Here is a 27,661-nt window from a genome sequence, read left to right as displayed (position 1 = left end):
CTCCAGGGATTGCTAAACAGATGTCACAGCTGCCTCTTTGTACATGTACAAGTACATGTTTTAGCAAGAGAAATGACATGGTTTGTTTAATGTTTGTTTAGGATTTGTTTAGGATTTCAAATTGTCAATGGCTCCTAAGCTGCCCTCTCTGAAATAATGGAGTAGTCCAGAAAATAGAAGCCTCCATACATAATTTATTTTATTCTAAATTACATATAAAGCAGTACTTATAGTAGAACTTTATGTGCCATGGGCACACTAGGGATCTCCAGTGGGGTACCTTACCTCTGGAGATCATAAAAAATAAAAGTAGCCAGTAAGTGATTCATCTCACTTCTACACAGCCATGTTTGGCATTGATTGGTGTCTACTGACCTTTAAATATTTTAAGGCCACTTTATTCTCATTTCTTAGAAAAAAAAATATCAGATGTCTTATACATGTAAATTCCCAGGATCTCCCTAGCAATATTATACTTACCCCACAATCTGGCTGAAATATTTTCTGTAGCCCTCAACTGTCTCATGCTATGGAGAAAAAAAAACACAGTTTTAAAATTCTGCATCTAACAATTTTCAGAAATTTTCTTAATACCAATCTTCAAATGATCATACATACCATGTTTGACTGGGGCTGGAGAACTAATCGAGCTTGTTTTTTTCTTTGCTTTCTGTAGTAGTTTTCAAATACTTCTTTATCACCCTAGAATGTTATCAAAGGAGGTTAGATTTTTTTTTTCATAATTCCCTTTCTGATTTTGCAAAAAATTAATAAATATAATGGAACTGTAAGATCCTGGTCCTTGTTTACATCCTCCTACCTTTTTGCAAAGGAAGCTTCCGTTACTGTTTTTTTTTCCGCACATGATAACAAAATATTATTACAGGATTCGCTATGACCAACAGCTGTGCATTGTACATAAACATGTTGGGGGCCTGCCCACATTGCGGAAATGGAGGAGAGCACTACTAAATTTTTATAGCTGACTGGAGGTCAGCATTAAAACAAGCCTTGCTTGACTTCTGTAGCTGCAGACACTGTGGAACAATCCATCCTCAAAGAGAAGCATTGAAGCCTTAATATTAGGTCACAGCACTTTGCTCTCCATTTTTTCCTGTTCACCTGTTCCATGTTTACATTAGTGATAAGGCCAAGGTGGGTTACCAAATCACTGCTGGAAGGGGAGTAGAATAACAGCTAAGCTGCTGAAATGGAATTGCGTTGCTGTGAATTTTGAGAATGAAGTTACTACACGGTGTCTGCATCTACAGAGGTTAGTGTTGGCTTATTTTAAAGAATTTTTAATTAGGTGTTTGCTAAGAATATGTAAATATTTGAATGTCAACAGCCTGGCCACAGTTTTACTTTTGTTGTTATAGATTTTGTTATAGACAGGTTTATGTGATGCCATCATTTTAAGACCTGTGGCAGGAGCAATTACTGATAAACATACAGTCATGACTAAAAATATTGGCACCCCTGCATTTCTGTCAAATAATGCACCAGTTCATCCAGAAAATTGTTGCAATTACAAATGTTTAGGAATTCTCATGTTTATTTATTTTGTCTGTATTGGTATGACACAAAAAAGTAGAGAAACAAAAAGCCAAATCTGACATTTGTGGTGCATTATCTGACAGAAATGCAGGGGTGCTAATATTTTCGGACTTGACTGTAAATAAATCTAGTTATTTTGTGCTAAACTAAAACCACATTAGCTAAATTGAGTTACATTGATGAAATACATATATGAGTTGCTTTACCTGCCAAAGGATTTATTTCTGTCTATTTGGTCCGGGGATTTACACAGCTCTACCACACAGGTCAGTCCTATCTGACAGGGGATCTTTCTCTGCTGCTGTTTTATACTTACATGTCTCCTCCTCACCCTACCCCATGAGTGAGGAACCAGCATACTGATAAGATCTGTCACTCTGCTTACTCCTCCTATCTGCATGTTCATTGCACTGTAACACAGCTATTCAGCTCCTTGTGCTGTTGCGTCCTACTCTTTACTGAGCTCTGCTGTATAGACACTATAGGAAGCTAATAAAAAGTCAAATTCAAACACTGTTTGCATTTAGATGTGCTTCTGAAACAGTATAATGGCTAAATATGTAACTATTTCAAGAATCTGTCAGCACTAAAGTAAAAGCAGCAGAGTGTTTTTACTGTGTGAGCCGACCATAAAAGTAGAAATTTGAATATGGGGTGGCACCATTTAATGGTTAACTAAATAGGCTGTAGTGCAAGCTTTCACAATGCCTGAAATAGAGGCCAGCATGCTTTGAAATACATTTTTCAGTAACACATTGAAAGGAATGCTAGATGCTTATCTGATAATAAAATTAAAGGACAAGATGGCAAAACCCTCTTATCAAAGTGAAGATAATAGATCCCTTTATTACCTTTTATTTCAAGTAGATTTGAACCCTAACTGAAGAGCATGTAGATTGCTAAACCACTGTTTACCATAAACCACTGCCATTTCTTTATTATCGTTTTCACCCCTTATTTTTCATCTTAGTGGGGCTGATCTACTCCAGCCTCTCTCAGACAATTTGGGGTTTATTTACTAAAGCTGGAGAGTGCAAAGTCAGACTCCCTACTGCATAGAAACCAATCAGCTTCCAGGTTTCATTGCCAAAGCTTCATTGAACAAGCTGAGGTTAGAAGCTGATTGGTTTCTATGCAGAAGGGAGTCTGATTTTGCACTCTTCAGCTTTAGTAAATAAACCCCTTTCTGTCTACATACACTCAATATAGTGACAGTTGTACATCACTGCTCAAGTGGCTTCTTGAAAGTGACAACAGTGGACTATGCCTGAACAATATGTGTTGGTGGGGTGGCTGGGAGAGAGAGTTGCCACCCTATAACAAGACCTTCATAGCCAGACCACCAAGTATTATTTTATTTAAAGCTGCAGATTTAGGACAACAGAAAAAAGTTTTTAAAGTACATGGTAAAGCTTTTATGCAATGTTAGTGATCATTTATTTAGCTACATCTTGTTTGAGTATAGAAAGTATAGACATTATCTTGCCCAAAGATGCCACTGCCATCACGGAATATGTTTCCATGAAGGGGTGTACTTGGTTAACAAGAATGTTTAGGTAGGTGGTATGTGTCAAAGTAACATCCACATGAATGACAGGATCCCAGGTTTCCAGCAGAACACTGCACAAAGCATCGCACATGATGTAAAAGAAAATGTGATTCATCAGCCCAGGCCACCTTCTTCCTTTTCTCCGTGGTCCAGTTCTGATGCTCACGTGACCATTCTAGGTGCTTTTGGCTGTTGACACAGGTCAGCATGGGCATCCTGATAATTGACTGCAACACTGATCACGTTATTCTGACAGCAGAGGAGTCCCCACAGTCAGAATACAATAGTGCAGTGGGGTAGATTCCACCATCCACCTTATATATGTGGATGGGGGAATCCATTAAATGTTGTTGATGATCAACCCGCTGGCTGATTTAAAAAAAAAACATTCCATCTATGGCCAGCTTACATATATTTTCATGCAGCACACCTGGTTAATTCCTAATTCTGCCATCCCCTTCCAGTTTGAGCTCTGCTATATAGGGGATTACAAAAACCTAAAACAAGCTTCAGGTACGTGTTGCATTAAAAAATACATTTAATAACTTTTCATGAGTAGATATTTATCAGTTCCTATTCAGTTGAGCGTTACGGAAATGTTTGCAAAACATTAAAGGATAAGTTCACCTTTTGGATTATATTACATTTTCCACCAGTATATAGGGTAGAACATGTACAGTAACATGTTCCTGCTCCTACAGCCTCCTCCTGATAACCCTGCTAATTGTGACAGTGGGCTGGGGATTATCTCCCCTGTACCCGCTGTCACAATTCGAAAAGAAAGTGGCCATGCGAGGCTCCACCCACATGGCTGTGTCTTTCGTACACAGATTTCTGTGAATGAATAAACTACAAGTACCAACAGCCTTTGTGGCTGACAGCCTGTAGTTCTCAATGTACGCGCTAGTGAGCATAAGTAGTTCACGGAGTCTTACTGTCATTGTGTAACTGCCTGCTCATACAAGGTATGAGCAGACAGATACACTGGCAGTCTGCAGGAGCCCTGCATTGCACTCGTGGTCTGCTGATCGCTGGTGCAATGTTTTAACTGCTTGCCCTTAGCTCTATAGCAGAAGTACTGCTATAGGGCAGCAGGGCTGCGCAAAATCAGTTTGTATTTCCAGGTAGGGGGTGCACGCTGCCATTGGGGGCTACAGCTGTCGATCAACGAGTCCTGACAGGAAATTCCCCACTGTCACCCTGCGATCGCCAAGGAACACTGACAGGAGAGAGGTCTGTATGCAAACAATACAGATCTCTCCGCTGTCAGCACCAGCATTCTGCTTTGTATACAAAGCAGCATGCTTACATAGTAAAGCACACACAAACAACACAGTAAAACAGCACACAGTTAACCCTTTGATTGCCCCAGATGTTAACCATTTCCTGCCCAATGTCATTAGTACAGTGTCAGCGCTTTTTATTAGCACTGTATTAGTGTCACTGAGGATGTCAGTGGCAGTTAGTCAGTTCCCCCCAGTGTCAGAATGCCCAACGCAGTCCCGCTATAGGTTGCTGATCGCCGCCATTACTAGTATATATATAAAAATTCCAGTATATATACCGCCATTTGTAGACGATATAACTTTCACGTAAACCAATTCATTTACACGTATTGGGATTTTTTTTTTAGCAAAGACATGTAACAGAATATATTTTGGCCTAAATTTATGAAGAAATTAAACTTTTTTTTTTTACTGGATATGTTTTATAGCAAAAAGTAAAAAGTATTGTTTTTTTCCAAATTGTTGGGGGTGCTTATAGCGCAAAAAATAAAAAATCAAATATCACCAAAAGAAAGCTCTAAAAAAGGACACAAATTTCATATGGGTGCAGCATTGCATGTCAGTTACAGTAACCCAGCACCGTATTGCAAAAATCAACCTGGTCAGGAAGGGGGGTAAATGCTTTGGAGGGCAAGTGGTTAAAGGTTCCTAAAAAAAAAAAAATACTTGCACAATTTTTTTACCTGTAAACAAATGTACATTTTTTTTTTAGAAAGGTAAAATTATCCTTTTGAGTGATAAAAAACTCTCTGTTTTTAAGCACTTTCAGCAGCTGATTTAATCACCTACTGAGTATACAGCCTCTTTATCTTTTAATCCTTGCCTGTGTTCCTGTTTAAGCTGGTGCCATGACTGCAGCCCCAGGTTTCCTGTTTCAGGGTGGCTCCTTTCTCTTGCAGTATCCTATGGCGCCACCGTTGCATAAAGCGACTAGGGTTGTGTCTCCATAAACTGTGTGCATTAAAAGAAACACACGGCCCCAAACCTAGGGTAACAAGACACTGCTACTCCCCCTCCCTTCTACAAGCTAACAGATTCAATGAAGCCTACACTGTCCACTGTTAACTCTTCCCTGTGAAGACAGGAAGTTCAGAGAAGCAGCATTGAGAAAGCAGGAGCCAGCAGCATTGAAAATTGTAAACTGCAAGTGCTGGGTAAGAATTCTAACAAACAGTTTACTCGGGAATGATTATTTTTATTGTAATCAATTTATAATTCAGGGATGTGAATACAATGGAGTTGATTTACTGATGACAAATAAGCTCTTCATTTTGCAATAGAAGTTGGACTGTGCAAGGGAACTTTCCCCAGGTAAAATTTCACTTTGCAAAGAATAAATAATCATTTGCAAAGAACATTAAAAAAAAACAGCATTTTTGCTGGAACATGATTGGATGATGGAAATAACCAGAGCTTCACCTCATTCACTAAGCATTATGGAAAATTTCTTTCCAAAGTGCAACTTTCCTTGCAAAGTGATCAGTGTTTTTGCCTTTAGTAAATCAACTTCAATGCGTTAAACTATAAAATGCAGAGGATTTGATACTACTATAATGTAGTATTAGTGGTCCATGCAAAAAAAAAAAAAAGCAAAAATATCAACATGAAATAACATCAAATATGAATAGATCCACAGCAGGGAGCACTATTAAAAAGAAGTGCCTAAATTAACAGGATCATCGAACTATGCAAAAGAGTAAAATTACAAAATAAAAGGTTGTAAAATATCAAATATGAATAACAAAAAAGGTGACGAGGCAGGTAATGTGGATATATGAATACATACAAATACATTATTTTAATTTACAGTATGTGACCTGCCTAAATATCCTTTCTTATGCATATTTACATATCTGTAGGCATATTAGCTACATGTGTACATTTTGTGCCAGAAATACTAATCCTGTCTAACTCCTGTATGATTGGAATGCCAACTGACTGTTAATGAACAATATGGAAAAAATGCAGTAATCAGGTGAGTTTTATTTCATTTAAATATAAATACAGAGCAACAGGTGATATAGAACACATGTATGCAAAATGGTAATTCCACAACAAGAGAAGTTATACAATAGAATATAATTATACTACTGAAAGTAATTTTAAGGTGGAGAATATACCATAAGCAAAGCAGATGACAGTAGAGTAAGTAAACAGCGGGAACGTGAGAAAACGTATGCATTATGGGTGGTAGATGGCCCCTTCCAGAAGGCTGAGTCACCCAATCATATTAGGGGTATCCTGAATATATAGGGATCCAGAACTTCTTTTGTTTATATCAGGTAATTTAGAATTGTAATTTATTACATATACTCAAAATTAACAACAGATAACTCTTACGAACAAGCTACTGTACTGCGATTTTAGCTACCAGAAAGACAATAAAAGTCTATATATTGTGTGAAACTTCTAAAACAGCCAAGGAAGGTTTATGGGAATAAAGTTGCTACCTGGGATGTAACCATATAGATCACCATAAGACTCTTGTAGTCTGCTTTTGTTAGACAACCATTTACGCTTCTAAAATTTTACCCGTCATTTCATACCAGTCTGCATTTTGTCTTTAATTTGTAAACACATTCTCATTCTATTCCTAATTCGGATCATGCTTTGACTCCTTTGTAAGGACCTTGAGTGAAATCCTGGTGATCTCATTAAGGAGAACCTTTCAGAAAGAACCATCTGTGCGTTTGAAACCAGTGCACCACGAGTGCCTCATCTACCTACTGAATACAACATCATTTGTATGCAAGAAGAATAAAGCAGCTTAGCATTTTGATTTTTTTTTTAGGGGCACGAGGTTATCGCTGGGTCACAGTTACTTAACATTCCATTACTTGATACCAACACTCCCCCCTTCTGAGTCCGGAGCACAGCTAGAGGCACGCAACAGAGGCAAAGGAGGACACAGAACAAACCAAACAACAGGCTTCACCACTGAGCTAAACACCCCATAGATTAGCCAATATAACAAAGGTTCACAAGCACGGCTGAACAACAAAATGTATGCCACAGCAATAAAAAATTGCTTAAGAAGATAAACCAATCCGACTGGATTACACGGCAGAAATCCCAAGCACCTACCTTGGGGGACCAGGAGAACTTCGGGGAAAACACCAAATTTTCTGATAAATTTACAGAAAAAAAGCCATTTGCTAGTCTCTATTTTTTGTTTACAGATGAAGAGTTTGACAAAAATAATGTTCTGTAGCACAAATCAAAGCATTATCTCGCATAACATCCTGTCTCCAGGAATTGTGGATTCCAACTACTGTAGTTTAGAATTAAAAAAACAAACAAAAAAACTAAACCGAACCTAAAGCAAGAAAAAAAAGAGGCAAAACAACCTAATATTATAGAATGGCAAAAAAATTGCAAAGTAATCAAACTTTACCCTATTTTGCCATAAGAGTTTTTTCCAATTTAAACAAGTTTAAAATGTAAACTTGGAAGCAGCCATGAAAAAATGGAAAAAGTAAACAGCCTAGTGAATAAAATGGCAAAACGCCCAAATTGTGACAACTTTGGGTATAATAATTCTCTAGTTTCTCTCCATTGAAAATAATGGGGCATAAAACGTGAAATTTTGGAGGTGAAAGCAGGGTTGGTAATCTTATTTAATAAAAGGTATTATCCATTAAGAAAATGTAATTCACCCAGATAATAATGTAGTATCAAAAACAAGTGAAATACTGATGAAAATAAACACACCACAAAAGGGTGAAGTTAAAAAAAAAACTGCACCCAAAGGAAGACCTTGCATCAAGCACCTTTTCAGTGTTTTTTGCCTGCAGGCTAAGCTTTGTGCAAGTGCAATGCTGGCTATACACTAGTAGAATTTCATATTAAGAATGTTTGTTCAATTTTCTAATTGTGGGGTCAAACTGACATCAGTTTTCACCCACAGTGATGAGAAAATTAACAGTAGCATTAGAGTAGCAGGATGGAAATATTTTTCTTGAAAGAACATATATCTGACTTTCTAATGAATTTGGGTTTCGTTCAGGAAAGTCTGTTCACTCCTAAGTTGAATGTTAAAAGAAATCATCAAGTTATCAAATGTACTGAGGATTTTCATATGAATTTTCTTGAGAAAATTAATTTAAAAATAAGCGTATGATCAGCTTAATACTTAGTAATTTATTTTACTTTTGGATTGAACAGAGAAGACTTAGAGAAAGAAACAAGTCCTGAATAAGGAGATATTCCTATCCTGGTGACCACTGTATTGGTACATGAAGTGAGAGGAAATCTCTTCGATCAGCTCCAAGACAACAAAAGTCTCTCAAATCTGCCAGTCTTTACCCACTCTACAGAAAAAAATGTTTTATTGCTGTACATTCCTCCACTGGAGAGATTTTGTCTCATCCCCTGTCTCAGTCCCCTACTTTATGTAAAACAGAGAAAATGTTTTGGCCGGATACCCAGTTTAATAAGCCTTATTTACTAAAGCATTATTTTATTTTACTTCAAACTCCCAATCATGTGCAGGAGAAAGAAAAAAAAAATTCCTTCACATGATTGGATGTTTGATACAAACACAGGTTCACTTCACACTTTAGTAAATCACCCCCAGTATTGGACTTCACTATGCTATATTTTTTCCTTTAGAAAAAGTCAAGACAGCAGAAGATTTACATTGTGTACATCTTCACAGAGACAGACATGATTTGTACAATATCACCGCATAACTTTCCCTTGCCTTGGCCAGGATACAGTATATCAAACCAGTCAAAATTGCAGGCTCTGCATTAGAAATTTGCTTTTCTCTACTAAACTCGGACTTCATCATTATGACACAACTATAAAATTTTTATTACCAGAAAACAGGTCTAAGAAGATTTAGTGCACTTGGGAAGATCCTGGACTAATCAGAGGAGTCTGAACTGAGAAGCATAGGTAGACTATTAACAGGGGAAGCTGAAATACTAAAGCCCAATAAAAAACAGCTAAAGGTCAGTTTTGCTTTTTATGGCAGGACAGGAGCAAAAAACAAGCGATTACATTCAAATAAGTCAATTATAAAAGTGTCAGAAACAATTTGGAAGCTGTAGCTGGTCATAGAACTGCAAGAGCAGCACGTATTCATACAGCCACATCTGAATGATGAAACTAATCCAGGAACCCACAAACATCAGATGGTCACCTGATCTGGGAGATTCTGGCTGGGTAAGGTGTTGATTGTATCCATGTGAACCTTGCCATATGCCTAAAGTTGGACCATCCGAAAAGTAACCTAGATGTGAGCCTAGGGTCCAGCGGATGTCTAGAGAACCCAGCTATAAACTTCATTCCCCTGCAGTGAATCAGGTGAATAGTGCAGTTGTTAAAAGAGGTTTTCCTAACTGTCAATACTCAAGGGAGGATGAACTTATAGGCAGTTGAAGTCTGGTGGGGCAGGCAATGCAAATGAGGCAGCATCTCTGTGCCTATTACCATTTTTATCAGTATCAATCAAAGGGATGGGGGACCAGAGTTGCTAAACTGTCTAGGGTACCATTCTGCCTTATTACATTTCTGCAGGACACCAAACAAAAGCTCCTGGGGAATAGCTGATCTTGGGTTTTATTTTATGGACAATTACTACTGCTATCCTGGAGATAGCAAAGGTATCCCATAAAAATGTACAGTTGAGGGATTCAACTGTGCATGGTTATGTTTCAATTTTTACAAAAATGGTTGCATGATGGTCAGATAACGCTTGAATGTTTCAAAGAACTTTACGATCACTAGATCAGGTTGAGGTGTTTTATGAGGTGCTCTGCTTATGCATTTGTGACTCCAATCCAGACATCTGCAAAGTTTTGGCCCTGGTATGATTATTCTATGCATGCTGCCATGTAGCTGGCTGATTGTCAGGAAACCCACCAAAGCAATATCTAGTGCTACAAAATAAATGCAGGGCTGCATGCAGAGAGCAGAAGTGGGTCATGAGCTTGCAAATTAATATTTCTGCAGTAGGGAAGAGGAGTTTAGTGTAAAACATATAATTACATTTATCTCACCCAGTCCAGAGACCTGGCAATGTTGAGTGCTTAATTTGCTGAACTTGGAACTGGAAGTGGCTACGTACAATGAAGGCATACTTTATGGAATATTATTACCTGACTTGGGTCATTTAGACTGCATCAGACAAATATTAACCTCCCTAGCGGTCTGATTATGTCCGTATTTCTGTGCTCAAAGCGGTACTTTTTTTGCATGGAAATATGTATTTTTTTTATTGTAGGCCTGTAATTTTTAGGAATAACTCACTGAAATCTGTCCGAACAAGAGTCTAGTAAACATCCCGGGTATGATAAAACTTGAAACACGAAATCATAAATTATAATTTAATAAATAATCATAAAAAATAATAATATAATAATAATAAATTTAATTCAATAATATAATCAAACCAAAACCACTGAAATTTGAAATATAGCGCCAAGTTCACACATCACTAAGCAAAGTCGCAAAATCGTTTTCAGTGTCTGATGACGAATTTCCCCACGAATCATTATCACTCAATTCTGCAAGTAGTTCTGATTTACTATCGCTGTTCTCTAGCTGGTCTAAAACCGCTTTTGACCTAAAGGGACGCTTTTTGGACTCCATGGACGTTTCTCAGTTTCCAGGCAGAAAGAACAGTAAAAATGCAGGCAGGGCACAGGACAAAGCACTCGGGACAAAATGTATGTGAAATGGTTTGATACAGTAATGTTTTACTATGTGATTTTAGTGAATTTAGTGAATGTCACTTTTTCACATTTTTTAATTTCCCGCCGTTCCATCCCCGTAAGTCCTGACGTCGCAGGGAACGGAACCCATAAGATGGATGCCGGCATCGACCGGAGGACATTGCCGGTGACACTGCAGGAGGGACATCGCGGGAGCGAAGGACAAGGTAAGTGAAGAAGAGATCCTGGAGCAGCGCTGCAAGGTATTCCCGAGTGTACCTCGGGGTTACCGCTTGTGGTGCTGAAACTTTACCCCGAGCTACACTTGGGAATACCGCCAGGGAGGTTAACATGTCAAAGGGTACTTGCAGCATAAGAGTTCCAAATGATCGTTCTTAGTGGGGGTGAATGGCAACTGGCTAGGTTAGATATTTTTAGATGTGCACATTTGTTAGTACCCCCAGAAAACCGCTGTTGCTGTAGTTGTTTGGATGATCTGTCCCTCTCTACTCCAGACATAAACCTGTAAACGTAGGCAGTCTATGCATCAATGCTTATAGCATGACTTAGAATATGTTAGGCACCTATCCAAGGTTGATGGCCATTATAACAGATCTCCATCTATCACCTTGACTGTTCAATATCCAAATATTTCTAATTGGTTTAGAAATAGCAGGGTTAACGATCAGATGATAATGCCTAAAATACATGCTGTCACAATCACACTTTTACCATTTTCCATAAATTATACTTTTCATGAAATTAATTTATTGAATGAAGTCCTAGTTTCTGTGTTTGACAAGTACAAGCTCAAACCGCTTAGGCGATCAGAAGTGGAAATTCTCCTCCCTCCCCGCAGTCTTCCGGAACATGTGACAGGATCCAGAGGACTGCAGGACCATTCACAATGCGCAGTGCACACCCGTCTGTGAAGCCACAAGCTGTTACAGCCCGGTGCCGAAAGTTGAGATGCCGACACCGGGGACAGAAGACGGAGGGAAAGGACAGCTTGGGTGAGCACATTGCTGGATCCTGGGACAGGTGAGTGTCTGTTTATTAAAAGTCAGCAGCTACAGTTTTTTTGTAGCTCATGACTTTTAATAAACACGAAAATGGCTAGAGCTCTTCTGTAACTATTTGTTTAGGGACATGACATTTGAAGTTTGTAAAGCAGATTCAACTGTTTCTCCAATCCTTGGTGTGCAAGTGTTTCAAATAATTGACAAGGTACTTACTAAAACGGAGTAGATGTGAAGACATCGATACACAGGTGTGAAGTCAACCAAATCCTGAACACTTAGGACCTGCTGAAAATAGGAGAGGTATACAGTGTACTGAAGAAAAGTAGAGATCATCAGTTTATCTAAAGGAAAAAAACACCTCTAAACTAAAATCACTAAATGTCACCCACATGCAGCATTTCAGAAAGCTGATTTGATTACAATTAGAGACTAGAAATTGTGGGCATTTAAAAGTATCAGCATGCCTGCGCTACTAGGAAAGCGAATACAAGGCTGCACTACCAACCAGCAAAAAGGATTAATCACTTTGTTTAGTCACCAACTACCACTGCCCAAGCTGCTTTTACGAATATGAGAAAAAAGAAAAAACTATACCTCTTCTTCGGTTTCTTCATCTTCCAGCATTGGACTTTTTGATTTCAGTCCATTTTCATCTTCAGAACCATGGCCATTAATGATGTACATAGGCTTTCTATAGGAGACATTGGTTTGTCTGTGTAGAGCGGCATGGAATGTTTTCTGCTGTTGTGCCTGGGTTTAACAGAAAAAGCAAACTTGGAGAAAACAAAATTCTTACAAATGTTAAAACAGAAACTTTGAAAGAACTAAAAAAGGGAAAAAATGCACTGCTTCTTCCAGTTTTACCAACAGATTGTGGAAAATAATAGCTAGTACCTGTTAGATACTTCCAGCTGAACTTGTTCTGCAGTGGTAAAAATGTTTTGACACTCATCTAAGTTGCTTCCTCATTTCTAATGAGTGTAAGAACATACCCCAGTACTGCCAGATTGACCATAAGGTTTGTAGATGCATGCTTTTAGCTGCCACCTTATGGCCACTTTGTACGTTGGGTCCTAGTCTGTGTTGCAGGTGTCCACTATGCAAAAACATACACCTTGCATAGACCAACCCTGCAAACAATGTTTGAGAGTTTGTCTATAAATGCATTGTAATAATAATATCATTGCAATGTATATTTTAATAAGTTCTTGCAGATGAAGTTTGTGCAGATGAAAGGAGTTTGATACACAGCAAATAAAATAAGTAGTTAACACGTCACCATTTTTCTCAGTAAATATATTTCTAAAGGTGCTATTAACATGAAATTTTCACCACGTCAGTAACAACTCATGTAATACATACATACAAAGAAACCAAAACAAATACGATTAGAAATTAAGTTCTGTGTAATAAAATGGAATGACACAGGGAAAAAGTATTGAACACGCTAACCGAAATTTATTTAATACTTTCTTACAAAATCCTTTGTTGGTAATGACAGTTTCAAGACACCTCCTGTATGGAGAAACTAGTAGCATGCATGGCTCAGGTGTGATTTTGGTCCATTCTTCCACATAAACAGTTTTTAAATCTTGAAGGTTCCGTGGGCTTCTATGAACTCTGATCTTTAGTTCTTTCCATAGAGTTTCTACTGGATTCAAGTCCAGTATTGGCTGGGTCATTCAAGTAGCTTTATGTTCTTTCTTTGAAACCAATCGTTTCATATTCATCATCTTGGTAGATGGCAGCAGATTTTTATCAGGAATGTCTTGGTACATTTTTCCATTCATCCTTCCTCCAATACTTTTACAGGTACCATATGCTGAAAAACAGCCCCGCACCATGGTGTTCCCACCTCCAAACTTCACTGTTGGTATAAAATAAGAAATTGTTGGAGGAGCCTGCACGCCGTTGACGCTACGCCGCCGGATCACGTTGGTCCGGCGGCCCCACATCATACCAGCTGGTCAGTGCACATAGCGACGCTTCTTTGCTGTGGCGTTACTCTGCATTATTCGTTGCTATATCATTCTACATTGTGTTGCTCTGACAGGACAGTGTCCGCTAATTTATATTTTTATCTCATATGATTACTAATAAAATTAATTTGAAATACTACACTATGGGTATTCCCCTTATGGCTCTTTGGTGAGCTTTTACTTTCCCAGAGCTCCCCCTGGTGACCATCCCTGGTTCATGAAGAGGCTGCTTATACATCCTTAAAGTGGACCCCCGGATGTAAAGATACCCTGACGTTACCTACCCATCCTAAGCTGTACCACCTAAGAGGGATTCCGGGCAGACCTTCATTTGATTAAATACATTGCGCATTTCCTTTGCATATCTGGTGAGTGCGCATTTTATCTACTTGTTGCCACCCACCTTTATGTTGGATGACTGGTATACCACTGGGATTAACCGCGTCACCTTGGGGCCCACACATGACCCTTGATTTTGAATCTATTTATGAACTTTTATTTCATGGTTTAATAATTATACTATGACGTTCATTTATGGTTTTTACTTGACCCATATATTCTATTGATTATATTATAGTATCTCATCGAGTTTATTATATTAACATAGTTTTTTAGCGCTGCACTTTCTTATCGTAGTCACTGTTGGTATGGTGTTCTTGGGGTGATGTGCAGTGCTATTTGACCTCCAAACATGGTGTGTACTATGGCATCCAAAGAGTTCAATTTTGGTCTTATCTGACCAGACTATATTCTCCCAGTATTTCACAGGGTTGTCTGAATGTTGTGCAGCAAACTTTAAACGAGCTTCCAACATGCTTTTTCTTCAGCAATGGAGTCTTGAGTGGTGAGCATGCATACAGGCCATGGTGGTTGAGTACATTACTTATTGTTTTCTTTGAAACAATTGTACCTGCTAATTCCAGGTCTTTCTGAAGCCCTCCACAAGTGGTCCTTGGCTCTTGGACAACTCTTCTGATAATTCTGTTCACTCCTCTGTCAGTAATCTTGCGAGGAGCACCTGGTCTTGGCTGGTTTATAGGGAAATTATGTTCTTTCCACTTCCGGAATATGGTTCCAACAGTGATCACTGGAACATTCAGAAGTTTAGAAATCCTTCTGTAGCCTATGCCATCAATATTCTTTGCAACAATAAGGCTGCGAAGGTCTTGAGAGAGCTCTTTGCTTTTACCCATCATGTTGTGATGTTTCTTGTGTGAAACCTTGGTAATGAGATGCCTTTTTATAGGCCATCAGTTGACACTAAACTAGCTGATATTAACTTGCACTGACAAAGAGCAGGATTACTTTCTAATTACTGATAGATTTCAGCTGGTGTCTTGGCTTTCTATGCCTTTTTTCAATGCCCTTTATTCATGTGTCCAATACTTTTTCCCTGTGTCATTACATTTTATTACACATAACTTAATTTCTGAACTTATTTGTTATGATTTCTTTGTATGTATGGATTGCATGTGTTGTTACTGACATGTGGTGAAAATGTCATGTCAATAGCAACTTTAGAAATATATTAACCTAGAAAAGTGGTGATGTGTTCAATACTTATTTTATCCGCTGTGCATATCATGTCAGTCAAAGTATTAATTATTTTGAAATCAACTTTAACTGACTTCTTCCTCCCCTTCTCTCCTCAATTATTAATTTTCTGCCCTTTTTCATTTTAATTCCTTTCTTTATTTATACCTTAAACTTTTCTTTTACTTTTACATTTTGTTAATTTCTTTTAATGACGCACATTAATAAGTGTAAACCATATTCTATTATTTGTACTGACTATATTGACCATAAAGTTATATATACAGAGCCTAGTACATAGCAAAGCAAAGTTATTTACTAATTAAATAAAGTTGTTGTTGTTTCTTTGTTTTTTTTGGGGGGGGGGGGGTTTTATCAACAGTAACGTTAATTGTCTTATGACTGACATTGGTCAAATTAGAGAAACCTTGTACTGTTTTGTTACATCCTTTTTTTATAAAAAAATAATTTTGAACAGTAATCATGCTAAACTATATTGACTGATTGTCTCATAAAAAATGTTTAGGTAATACTCTGTTTTCTTAAGTAAATGACAAGCTATAGCCAAATTAATAGGCCATTACTAAAATGTAAAAAGTGTTCTCATCCATAAGGGGTATAGTGGTGCATCAGATTAAGTGATTAAATCCACTTGTTGTCTCTGAACCAATAGTTTTTTTCTACACTATAATGGTGATTAAGAAATAATATTTTGAGGCTTAAGGCACAAGATTATCTTGGAAATCTTGCTCTTTAACCCTTCATTTATAGCAGTATGTGTAACTCATTCACCTTGATCCACCATGGTGTCATTTTATGTGTCAAAGTAGATGTCACAGAACATGGCGGGAGGTGTGAAAGTTTATTCTATTTTCACGATCTAATTACCATTATGCCATAAAATACGGGGAAGGTTCTAAATGTTTGAATTACACAGCCAAAGCAGTGAATTGTCATAAAATTGTCAAGGAATTGATGTGTAGGAAAAAAAATTGTATTTGGGTTAAAGATGGTTTTGAAGGTGCCAATCCTTACTTAGGGAAGGTTGTTCAAGTTTGACATAGCTGGCTTCCTTCACACCTTTTGCGAACCAGTTCTCCCTGTCCAAAATGTGCACTTTATTGTCCTTGAAAGAACTTCCTTTCTCGTTAAGGTGTAGGAAGACTGCTGCATTTGCTTATGTTGGGTTGGCATCCCTATCTCTGAGGACCAGAGGGATCAGTTCATCATAAACTTTGAGCAGCATTTTAACAGGTCATATTGGGTCATGCAGTTGTTTTGTTACGTGCTTTTTTTATTTGGGGGGGGGGGGTACCCAATGTACAGTTAAAAATCCTTGATGTTTGTGTTCTGCTTCTCTCCTCTGTGAGGCCAACCTCTGTTTTTGCTTGACCATGTGCTATTCTAATGAAAACCCAGTCTAGGTAGCAACAACATTTTTTAAGCACCCCTGAGATGCTCTTTGACTTTGGACACTGTGTTTATTACTACTGTTTTAGCCTGGTGGTCCCAGGTCCCAAATTTGACATTTTGGGCTAAACCGGTAACAACAAACACACAGCCTAAATAAATCAATTCAACATACAACGTATTCAACATTACAGAGCAATTCTAGTTGAATGTAAGTACTGATAGCAATACCATGGCCTGGATAAACAAGAACCTTTACAGACAGTGTAAAATAAGATTAATACCAACCCCCCCCCCCCCAAAAAAAAAAACAACTATACATAGTGTAAAGATGATTTTTGCCATCTGTATAGGAAGACATTCTTTAAGGTAAAAGTCCAATAAGGGATGAGTCACTGCTCTAACTCATTCAGTTATGTGTATATTTCAGTAAGGCTATTTAAACACTAGGCTTTCCTTGCACATAAGCCCCATGACAGAACAGATGATATAGGACTCGTACTTGCTTCATTGCAGTCTCTCCTATTTTGTCAGAGTGTTTCCTGATACTCTCTAGGAAGTCTTTCAGACCAGACATGGAGATATCCTTGATCTCTTCTCGTAACTTGGGGAGGTTCTCTGCCATAATCTGGCAGAAACGATACTGGGAGACTTTGGGGAGGTAAACGTGTTCTAGTTGGTCCATTGTCTTTAGAGCAGAGTAATACCTGTGAGTAGATAATTACATTATGGATCAGTAAGTCTGTAAACACACATTACATAGTCTGTTTAATGCAACAAACAGCAGAGATTATACCTGGCCACCAGTCAATACCACAAATTTCATAAGGCTCTATTTACATTTACGTGTGTGTAGAAATGCATAGAGGCTGTTCACTTTGCAAAGTGAATTGTTACTTAGCTCAGTGAATGGGGTGAAGCTAAGCGAAGATTTATTTTGCAAAGTATACCCATTCATTGGATGATCGAAGTCAGCATAGCTTCACCTCATTCATTAAGCACTTGTGACCAAGTGAATTTTCATTTTGCAAGCATGAGACTTTTCAGTAAAGACAAACAATTAATGGATGCACATTAACATGCAAACCATATATCACATGCATTTTAAAGTGGTATACTACATCCCTCCCAGTACCTTTAAAGCTGAACTGCAATTGAGCTCTTGCAATTGGGCTATCCGTGCACCTCATAGGTTAAATGCTTGTTTATGTCTACAGACTTGAGAAAAGTCGATTTACTTACCTAATCCCCAGCTCCTGCAGGTTTCTCCGTACTGCAGCACTAGTTCCTGCAGCCTCTTCTTCCTTATGATCCGGTAGTTGGATGTTCTCTGACATCTTCAAGACCGATTCCAAAGCCCTACATTGGACTTGAGGACACAGAGGAGCAGTCCACTGCCGGAGCATAGGAAGTGACATCTGCCAGAGGAGCGTAGAATCAGGTAAGTAAAATTGCTATGAATGAACATATAACTCTTGCAGTGCGGGAATACCCCTACTGATTTTTGCTTTTCCCAGAGTTAGACCACAGCAGAAAATAAAGTGCAAGAACTATATAATGCAGCGAGCTGAATTTCCTGCCCTAAAATGTGTGTTTCTCTCCACTAGTACTTTACTTTAACCACATGAGACAATACAACAGCACATAATGCCTTCAGCAAGGGGCACACAAGTGAGGTTACAGGACAATGTTCGTAGCAGGGTCAAGGAAACTTGTGCTCTCAACAAAAGTAGCAAAAGTAACTCAAGATAAGTTGGTTATAGTATTCAAACAATTGTAGGATCTCTCATAATTTGCAAAAAATTGGGCACTTTGACTAGGCAAGTATGGAAATATTTAATAATGAGCAATACGGACTTTACAATCTAAATGGGAGATATGTTTTTCCCTTTAACAGTTGTCCTCATATTACTTTTTAGCATCGTACTAGAAACTCCCGACATGCAAATTTCAATGTTTGTTGTTTTGCTCAGCCCAGAGCTGTGGCTGCGGTTAATAGGATCACACTGGCAAGACATTAAAATAAATAACGTGGTCAGCGAAGGAGTGAATTGTGTAGGATGGCGTAAGCTGTAAATTAGAATGCTACAGATGAGTTTCAGGACTTCTTTCATCCAATTTCTAAAAGAGCAGCTTCACATGGCGTGACCTCTCGGGAGATAATTCCATAACGGCATTAAAATCATATAAACGGTTTTATTCAAATTATATAAATCAGCTTATCGCAACACTGTTGGTTCATCTGGAAGGTTTTTCCAATGCAGTTACTGAAATCAGAATTAGCATAATCCAACTTAAACCCATTCTTGAGCCCCTTGCTAATTATATATATCTCCAGCTCAAGGCCTTGCCCTTTCAACATCTGCTCCGATGGGAGCTTTGAGACTTTTTTAATTTGTAGGTCATTTGCAGGTCAGGATTTATGTTGTATTGCTTGCATTTGGCAGTTTATACACACAGAAAATTGTCATGTAGTACTCAGCCTTAGGATAATGCATCTACAATGGATATTGTAGAGGGTCATGCGCTCACTTCTGTAAACAGTTCTTGCAAGCAAAGAGCATCAAGTACTGGTGCAACGTAACTGGTAAAATCTGGTAAATTTATATATAATATCCTAGCTAAAAGCATCTTCTATTCGTGGTAGCATGATGAACACATATATGCATTTAGCTGATACCTGTATTGTGCTCTGCACACTTCAGTTGTGAATTAGTAAGATTCCGATGGTCATTAAAGTCAAGTCTGCTTGTTAGAAGCCAAAGCAACAGTATCTGGATGGGAAAAATCTATGGCGCCAGACTAAGAACTGAAAAACTGTTATTCAGAAGCCCAAGGCTCTAAAATGTGTCTGTGCACAAACAATTTCTTTTGCCTGCGGTTTTCTTATAAGACATATACTATAAAATCATCACGAGAGTACTTGTGTGTGAACAGAAAACGGCTGCAAAGAGGCTGCTGGAGATCCACAGTACTAAGGTGCAACGAAGGATTAAAAATGGGTGAAAAATAATGTTTTTTAAATATGGCATTTATTTATGATACACAGGACTTCAACAAACTAAATTTGATTCAGCGAAAATCAGGGACATAACCTTTAATCTCTTTCTTTACCACTGGCAGAATGTAGGGGGGCTCTGTGGAAAATCCTGATTTTCACACTTTTGGAATATTGATGGAAGATCGCTGCCAAATACGAAGTGTAACCTTGGCCTTAAATAAACATCACAAGCCTTGCCTAAAATGACGGGAACAACTGCATGCAGATTTCATTTTAATTTGCTGGAAACCTGCCCTCCTCCACACTGTCCTGTTATGATGACAATCACTGCAGATGCTCTTCATAGTGCTAAATAATATGTCATATACTACATACATATCAATGAAGGCAGCACGTCCATCACGCTTGTGCTTGATCAATCTTCCCACCACCCTCAATGGTTGTAAGACTGGGCAAAGAAAGGGACTTACCTTGGCTCAGCCAACAAAATGACAACCTCTCATTGGCTAATGGGGGTTGTAGCTTACCTATATCGATAACTACCTGGTGAATAGAACACTGGAGGTGCTGTTGATGGTGTTTTTCATAATAAAAGTAAAAAACTTGGACATATTTTTCTTTTTTCTTTTACAAACTGTGTGCAAAGTGATATCAGGGAGGGTTTCAGGAGAGTATCACTTGTTTTTAAAGTTCAATTTATTAACAATATCCCTTGATATCAGCCTCATGTAAGTTTTTTTCACAACAGCCAACTGAATGCACATCAGATGATGTCTCAGCAGTATGGTTCAGTGACAGCCAAAGCTACCAAAGTTTGAAGTTGATTGGTAGACGTGACTTTCCAACAATCAAGTCATCGGTAGGGTGCTCATACAAAGTGACTGTGGATCATAAGGTTGGCCATACATTATACAACTGTGTTGTACAATTTTCCTTTAGATTTACCAAGACCATATAATATGAGGTCAAATCTAAACATTTTCAATTTGTATACAACCAGGCAGGCTCTTGCACTACATATTGAAGGTAAACCTAAAGGAAATTGAATAAGAAAATTGTATAATGTATGGCCATCTTAAGTCTGTGGTCTGCATAGACATGGGCCCTCTGTACTTGGCTAGAGAAGCTGCTGCAACATGTGTAAGAGGAGTTATTGCAGGCTTTGGTGGAGTAACTGGCAGTTAGGTCGCCATGGCAATGAAATACTGGTGAAGGGTGCTTCAAAATCCCTTACCTTAATCCTTACCATATAGCATGTGTTTGAGCCACATTCTCCTGTGTGCTCCTGAATTAAAGCCAAGGCAATCAAACAGTTGGGGGGGGGGGGAGAAGGGGGCGGGAAAGTAAAGACCTTTCCCTTGAGAACCTCCTACACAAAAATAAAGAGTAGGGCTCCCCCATGTGGTCAACTTGCAAAGTACATAAGCAAGCCTAGAATATTGGAGAAATAACACCCACACAAAACAGCCATTAAAGTATAACTAAAAGCCAAAAACTTCCTGTTGTAATTGTCTAAGTTTTGGATAAAGTGGAGAGGGATTAGAATGCCTGTCAGGTATTATTACTATCTGTGCCCCCGTTCAGAAGATTCACCCTCTCTATTTGTCCTGTCTACCATTATCATTGAAAGTGAAAGAAAATCACAAATTATGAATCTCTGCCAATCCCTCCATTGGCTGCCACTCACCCAACAAATTAAATTCAAAATACTAACATAACTTTTAAAAGACATCCACAACTCAATCCCTAGCTACATCATTAATCTAGTCTCAAAATACCAACCAAATTGTTCTCTTCGTTCCTCCCAAGACCTCAGGTTCTATAGCTCCCTTGTCACCTCCTCCCATGCTTGCCTCTAGGACTTTTCCCGAGCCTCTCCCATCCTATGGAACTCCCTACCCCAATATGTCCATTATCTCCTAATCTGTTTACTTTTAGGTATTCCTTGAAAAACTTTCTCTTCAGAGAAGCCTATCCGTCTCCACCTAACAACTTTATTTCCACTTTCTCCATCAGCTCATCCCCCACAGTTATTACCTTTTATATCTCTTGACCCTCCCTCTTAGATTGTAAGCACTAATGAGCAGGGCCCTCTGCTGTATTTAATTATATTGTAACTGTACTGTCTGCCCTAACATAGTAAAGCATTGCACAGACTGCTGGTGCTATATAAATCCTGTATAATAATAATGTAATAAAGCAGCTGTAGATGACCAGGAATTCATGGCTTCACAGACAGAACAGCAGTATGAACTGGTAAATCTGTGTTCTGAGACTGACTGGAGGGACTTCCAGGATTTAGCATACCAGCATGAATTTTCCAGTGCTCGCTGGCTAACTAGAGACCTCCAAGATTTAACACATGCATAATACAAATCTGCTAGCAGATGTTGATAGTAGAAAGATCCTCCAAGCAAACAGAGCACAGCAGAGCTGAAGAAGACACATCCTTTTTCCTGAGGACACTAGCAAAAAGGCATGATGGTTACAAGTGATTTATCCTCTGCTGGCCAAAAACTTTTTGGCCACCAGTCTAGGAATTCAAAGAATTCCTCTGTCCGCCAATGGACAAGAATGAAATTATGAGACTCAAAATGTTATAGTATAGAGTTAACTGTAAATACTAGACCTAGAATGATTACACTCATTCTAGTATGCACGGCAATACCTATTATGTGTTACCTGATTACCATTTACATTTGAACATGTATCTTAGGAGTAGCTATGTAGGGGCAAGGGTCCTCTAATTTTTTGTATTTATTTTATAAGGGTTTAGTATTTTAAAACACCTTTTAAGTGGTTTTGCTTAATTTTGTTGCTATCACAAAAAGGCTAATAAGCCCCCTATGTGATAGCCTTGGGCAGGTGATGGGTTATCTTTAATGAGACATCTAGGGTCTATTAGACCCTGGTTGTCTCCCTTGCCCGCTATCCTAGAGGGTCAAGCATAGACTGTGCTTGACCTGCTCCTGTCCTCAACTGAACCCGCAGCAGTTTGAAAGACCTTGGAGCAGAACACCTCAGGGTTCACTCTACAGAGTGGGAAATTGGTGTACAGATTTTCACAGATCCTTTGCTGTGGGCCATCCTGAGCAATCTACAATGATCCTGGGCTGTCAAGAGATGCAGGAGAGCTTGGGACCGTGTGTGTGTCAGTGAAGGGGCAGAGCTGCACATTGCCACACTATAGAAGTTTATTTTAGCCCTTTCTGTGCCATGAGCTGTGAGGCATGTCATTGGCAGCAAAAAGGTTAAAGTACTTTTACTACTTATTCAAAATGTGTAAATATGTGAACATGTAACATCTTATACAAGTGATTGTAAATGCAAAAATTACATTTTTTAAAAATAACCAACGTGTTATACTTACCTGCTTTGTGCAATGGTTTTACAAAAAGCAGCCCCAATCCTCCTCTTCACAGGTCCCCTGCCGGCGCTCCTTGCTCCTCTTCCCTGTCATAAGCAATGCCCTGAGCCCTGCTCTGTGTGTCCATAAGAAAATTCTGAATACCTCATAGTAAGCAAGTGTCTGTCTTCTTGCAAAGACTTGGGACACTCAGCATTCCACAGGATCTCACTGGAAGGATTGTCAAGTAACCCTCACCTATGTACCACAGTTGAAAGATATGTATATTTAATATCTATTTTTCCTACGGCCTTTTTTTGTTAAAGCTGCTATTTATGATGGGAAGGGGTCCTGATATGTAAAATTAACTTTGCTGTTATACTGCAAGGTCTACTTTAGCACACATTGGGGGACATTTATCAATTCTGTCACACAGTAAGGCAGTGCTAAATAGGAGAAGTTAATAAACAAGGCAGATGTACTTTACAAAGAACTTTAGATTTCCTTTAAGCCATATAATTGTGAATATGTACTGGGTGCTCAAACTTTTAAATGTATATGTCACATCTTCATGAGCAAACCTATAAAAGCCAAACTAGCACTGGTTTGAGATGAATGTCTCATATAATAAAAGAGATGATACTAATAACAGGAAAAAATAGGTACTACGCTAGTGAAAACGGCTAGCACAGAGCTGTACGAAGGACATAGTCAAGGTCAATTGTCGTGCTGTTTAAACTGTAAATTCATTTATGATGTGTTATGATAGATTAAGTAGATATTAATGAACTAGGAAGAGATCATTATTCCTCTGTTCCAACTGTGCTCTCTAAGGATCTCATTTATTGCTGCTTCTTAAATTGTTTTAGATGGTGTAAAATATTAAGGGATAATATTCAGTCTCCTATGATTCTATTTTCATTACATTTCATGCTGTTTAACTAAAAATTGTTTTTTTTGAACCCTTCATTACACTTTTGACAAATTGATCCATTTATATGCAACATCTGCCTGTTGTCAAAACTAGATATATGAGTGAAGAGTTTAAATTTACTTTCTGCTGAGAGTTTGTTGTGCAGGCCCTTATTTAAAATGACTACCTCCATGTTACAGTAACCTCTCCTTCTTACCAGAGTCAGCCACAATATTAATTCCTAATGGGTGGGTGCAGCTCTATAAAATCACTACTCAATAGGCTTACAGTCTACAGTATATATGTTGTTTCTGAGTGTGATCCAGAAGTAAGCATTCAACATGAAGTCAATAAATCCCCAAATGACCACTGAGCTTAGAACTATGTCGCTAACTAAGGATTTGGAGGCAAAACTGTGATGGAAAAAAGCCCTTTAGATCCTGATCAATCTGAAAAGACTATGCAGGTGGGATCAGCATCTACTTCCAAGAGTACAAAATTGGAGTAGCTTCTCTAAAGCACTAGGTAGAAATGAAAGCAGGAATCAAAAAGTTTCCAATGCTTCTATGGGCAAACCCTTTGTACTATCGTCTTCATGGTCAACAAGGTTACATATTTGGTGGGGATCCTGATGAATTGTGAAAAGCAGGTACAAAAGCAGACAAAGCACCATATGGCTTCTACTGCCAAATTGTAACTACTGTGATCTTCTTGTGGTCAATCAGTAGGCGATGTGCTAAAATAATGTAAAAGGAGCATCTGTGGTTCATCTACTTCAAATGCCACTTTTCCAACTTTTTCAGAGACCATACTGCAAATCACAATTCACATGGATGTGCTGTTTAAAGAAAAGATCATGATGTAAAACTAGCAAATATATCTGTCAGCAGATCATCTAGCAATTAATAGTTTGGTACTGACAGCTTTCTGAAGACAAATAGCTGGAGCAGTAGATATCTGTTTGTGTTGGCAATTTTGTTTTTTTAGGCAGCATTAATATAAAGACAACTGTACAAGAACTTGTCTTTCTTTTTTCATAAAAAGAGGCCCAGCATCCCAATTATCCACACAAATGGCTCATGCCTATGTGGCTTAGTGGGAGGAAGAATTGAAGGCCCACAAGCCTGCCTAGGACAGGAAGGCCGTTTGGTCCTCCACTGCTTCTTGCACTATTAATGTAACTACCCTGGAATCTGCATACAAAGTAATAATGAGATGGTATATGGTATCTTCCAGACTTGCCCATATCATCCCTGGAAACTCATTCCTAGCTTCCGAGGATGCCCTGGTGATGTCCTACATATTTGGTGGACCTGCCCTATGCTGGGCCGCTTCTGAACCAGGGTCTTCTCATTGTTGCGTTCACTACTTGGAACACCGCTTACTAAGGACCCCTGGCTGGCCCTACTGCATTTTAAACCTCTGAACATTACTAAACACCAGTTCTAGTTGGTCCACTTTATCCTACTAGCTTATAAACTTACAATTGCTAAGGCAAGGAAGAAGCAATTCACCCATTTTTCAGAAGCTGAATCTCGCCTGGATAGCATTTTTATTAATGAGCAATTGACTAGTATTCTTACTAATACCCATGCAAAATTTCTTAAAATCTGGAGTCCCTGGCTCACATACTGACATCCAACAATTTCTTTGGTGAGCCTGACAACCACATAAGTGGCCTCCCACTGGGCCGGACACTCCCTGCATCACACCCCTCCCATTCCTTTCTTCTTTCTCCCCTCCTCCGTTCTTCTCTTCCTCTTTTTTTTCCAACAGAACCTAAAGTTTCCATTACCAGGCAGATACCATTTATGTCACTCAGGTCAATTAACAGAATCAGCCTTATGGCTGCCATCTCCTTCACTGCTTTGCTATATTGACCATTCGTTGACCGTGTCACCTTACAGTTTGTATCATTTATGTAATGATCACTTCTTTGTCAATATATTGGTTTCTCAGTTTTGGGGAATCAATTTCCAAACTGATTTGTATCTCTCTTTAAAATAAAACATATTGAAAAGAAAGAGGCCCAGCATCTTGGTGATGCAATCAAACTTGGGCTTGGGCTTCAGAAATTGAGAACAGATGCAGAATTGAAGAGAAGCATAATGAGCCAGTCAACAGCTTAACAGCTTCATGTCCATTGCAGCAATCTAGGGAAAGATTGCAGTCACCAAAAGATTTTGCTGTCCTCTTGAGGGATGACATGACATGCAAACCGCAGGCCAATAAGTAACAAAACATAAATCAATCCCTGGGATGCACAAAGAGGCATGGCAGACCCAGGACAAAAATTTTCATGTACTTGAAGGAGCTTGAAAAGCTCTTGATAAAGTCTACAAATCTACCCCTTAAGAAGTCCAATAATGTTAAATTTCAAAAGGTGTAGGTGCCCCTAAGCACAGCTTACATACCAGTGCTACACCAATTATTATTTTGGCAGGTTACTTTAGAAGAACTTTACCCAAGGGTTAGGAGGAGAAGACCATAAGAATACTAATATAAATATGATCAATATCTCTGCAGTGCTATTTTGGATATCTGGCACTATAGAAGTCACACATCTGCTGTATTTTTAAGTGAAAAAAAGATTTTAAGCATTTTGCCTAAACAGGGAAGGCAAGCTGAGCTATGTTTGATGCAGAACATATAAACTGACAGAAACTATTAATTTTACAAAGTTAGGCATCATTTTTAAATTATCTTATAAACCTCTGCTCTAAAAAACTAGGGTTCTCCTTTAATGCAATAATTTAGTAAGAAAAAAAGATATGTAAAGTCCATGGTATAGAAGACAACACAGGTCATCAGATTCTTCAAAAGGTACTGTTCAACACTGCAGTTACACTCACCTTTTCCCATTTATCTGTTCCTTTAGCTTACTGTACATTTCTAAGGCTAAAACAGACATGAAAATTTACAAATTAAACAATGACACAGAATCAATATCATTTTCTCCTTGCATTTTTAAAAATAAAGAGCATTTTTCTAAACAGCTAAAGCATATTCCATTAACCACTTTGCCAGCCTCAGAGTTTTGAATAATCTAAGTATCATGGCCCTTGTATGTCCTTATACCTAGTGCAGTGAAGAATGGTAACAAAACCAGCACCAGGTTCCTCTGGTTATAAAGTGACCTAGTTTTCCTCAAATACCTCAACACTATGACTGCTGGCCCAAGAAACATTTTACAAAGTCATGAAGCCATAGCCAGGGTAATACCAAGCTCTTATATTTTCACCTCAGATAAATGAAGGCAGTAGGACCTTAGCCAAACAAACTGAGAGGCGCCTGATGCTACTTCTAACAAAGCGTGGACTTTTACTTTTTTCTTCTTTAATTAACACATGCCTTTTCTGGGCCTCTGAAACACAAAGCAAGCTTTGCTCCCGGGGGTACCAAGCTA

General features: G+C 38.5%; 1 protein-coding gene across 4 annotated transcripts in view; it reads right to left on the bottom strand.

The window, feature by feature from the left end:
• The window catches only part of EXOC6 (exocyst complex component 6), a 314,975-nt gene that overhangs the window by 200,600 nt on the left and 86,714 nt on the right, over positions 1-27,661 (bottom strand). For 2 of the 4 annotated variants that reach the window (XM_089690302.1, XM_089690304.1), the window contains exons 5-10: positions 27,108-27,153; positions 17,498-17,702; positions 12,668-12,823; positions 12,287-12,358; positions 619-702; positions 481-527 (exon numbers count right to left, since the gene is read on the bottom strand). In XM_089690302.1, the coding sequence (XP_089546428.1) occupies positions 481-527; positions 619-702; positions 12,287-12,358; positions 12,668-12,823; positions 17,498-17,702; positions 27,108-27,153 (610 nt within the window). The remainder of the gene's footprint in view (positions 1-480; positions 528-618; positions 703-12,286; positions 12,359-12,667; positions 12,824-17,497; positions 17,703-27,107; positions 27,154-27,661) is intronic. The other 2 variants (XM_089690303.1, XM_089690305.1) reach the window with 1 other exon arrangement.

Source organism: Staurois parvus, unplaced genomic scaffold, assembly GCF_062004578.1.
Source record: "Staurois parvus isolate SC_StPar_1 unplaced genomic scaffold, SC_StPar_1.0 ptg000525l, whole genome shotgun sequence".
NCBI classification, from domain to species: Eukaryota; Metazoa; Chordata; class Amphibia; order Anura; family Ranidae; genus Staurois; species Staurois parvus.
Note: the sequence above shows the minus strand (reverse complement) of the source record. Positions and strands in the feature narration are given on the sequence as shown.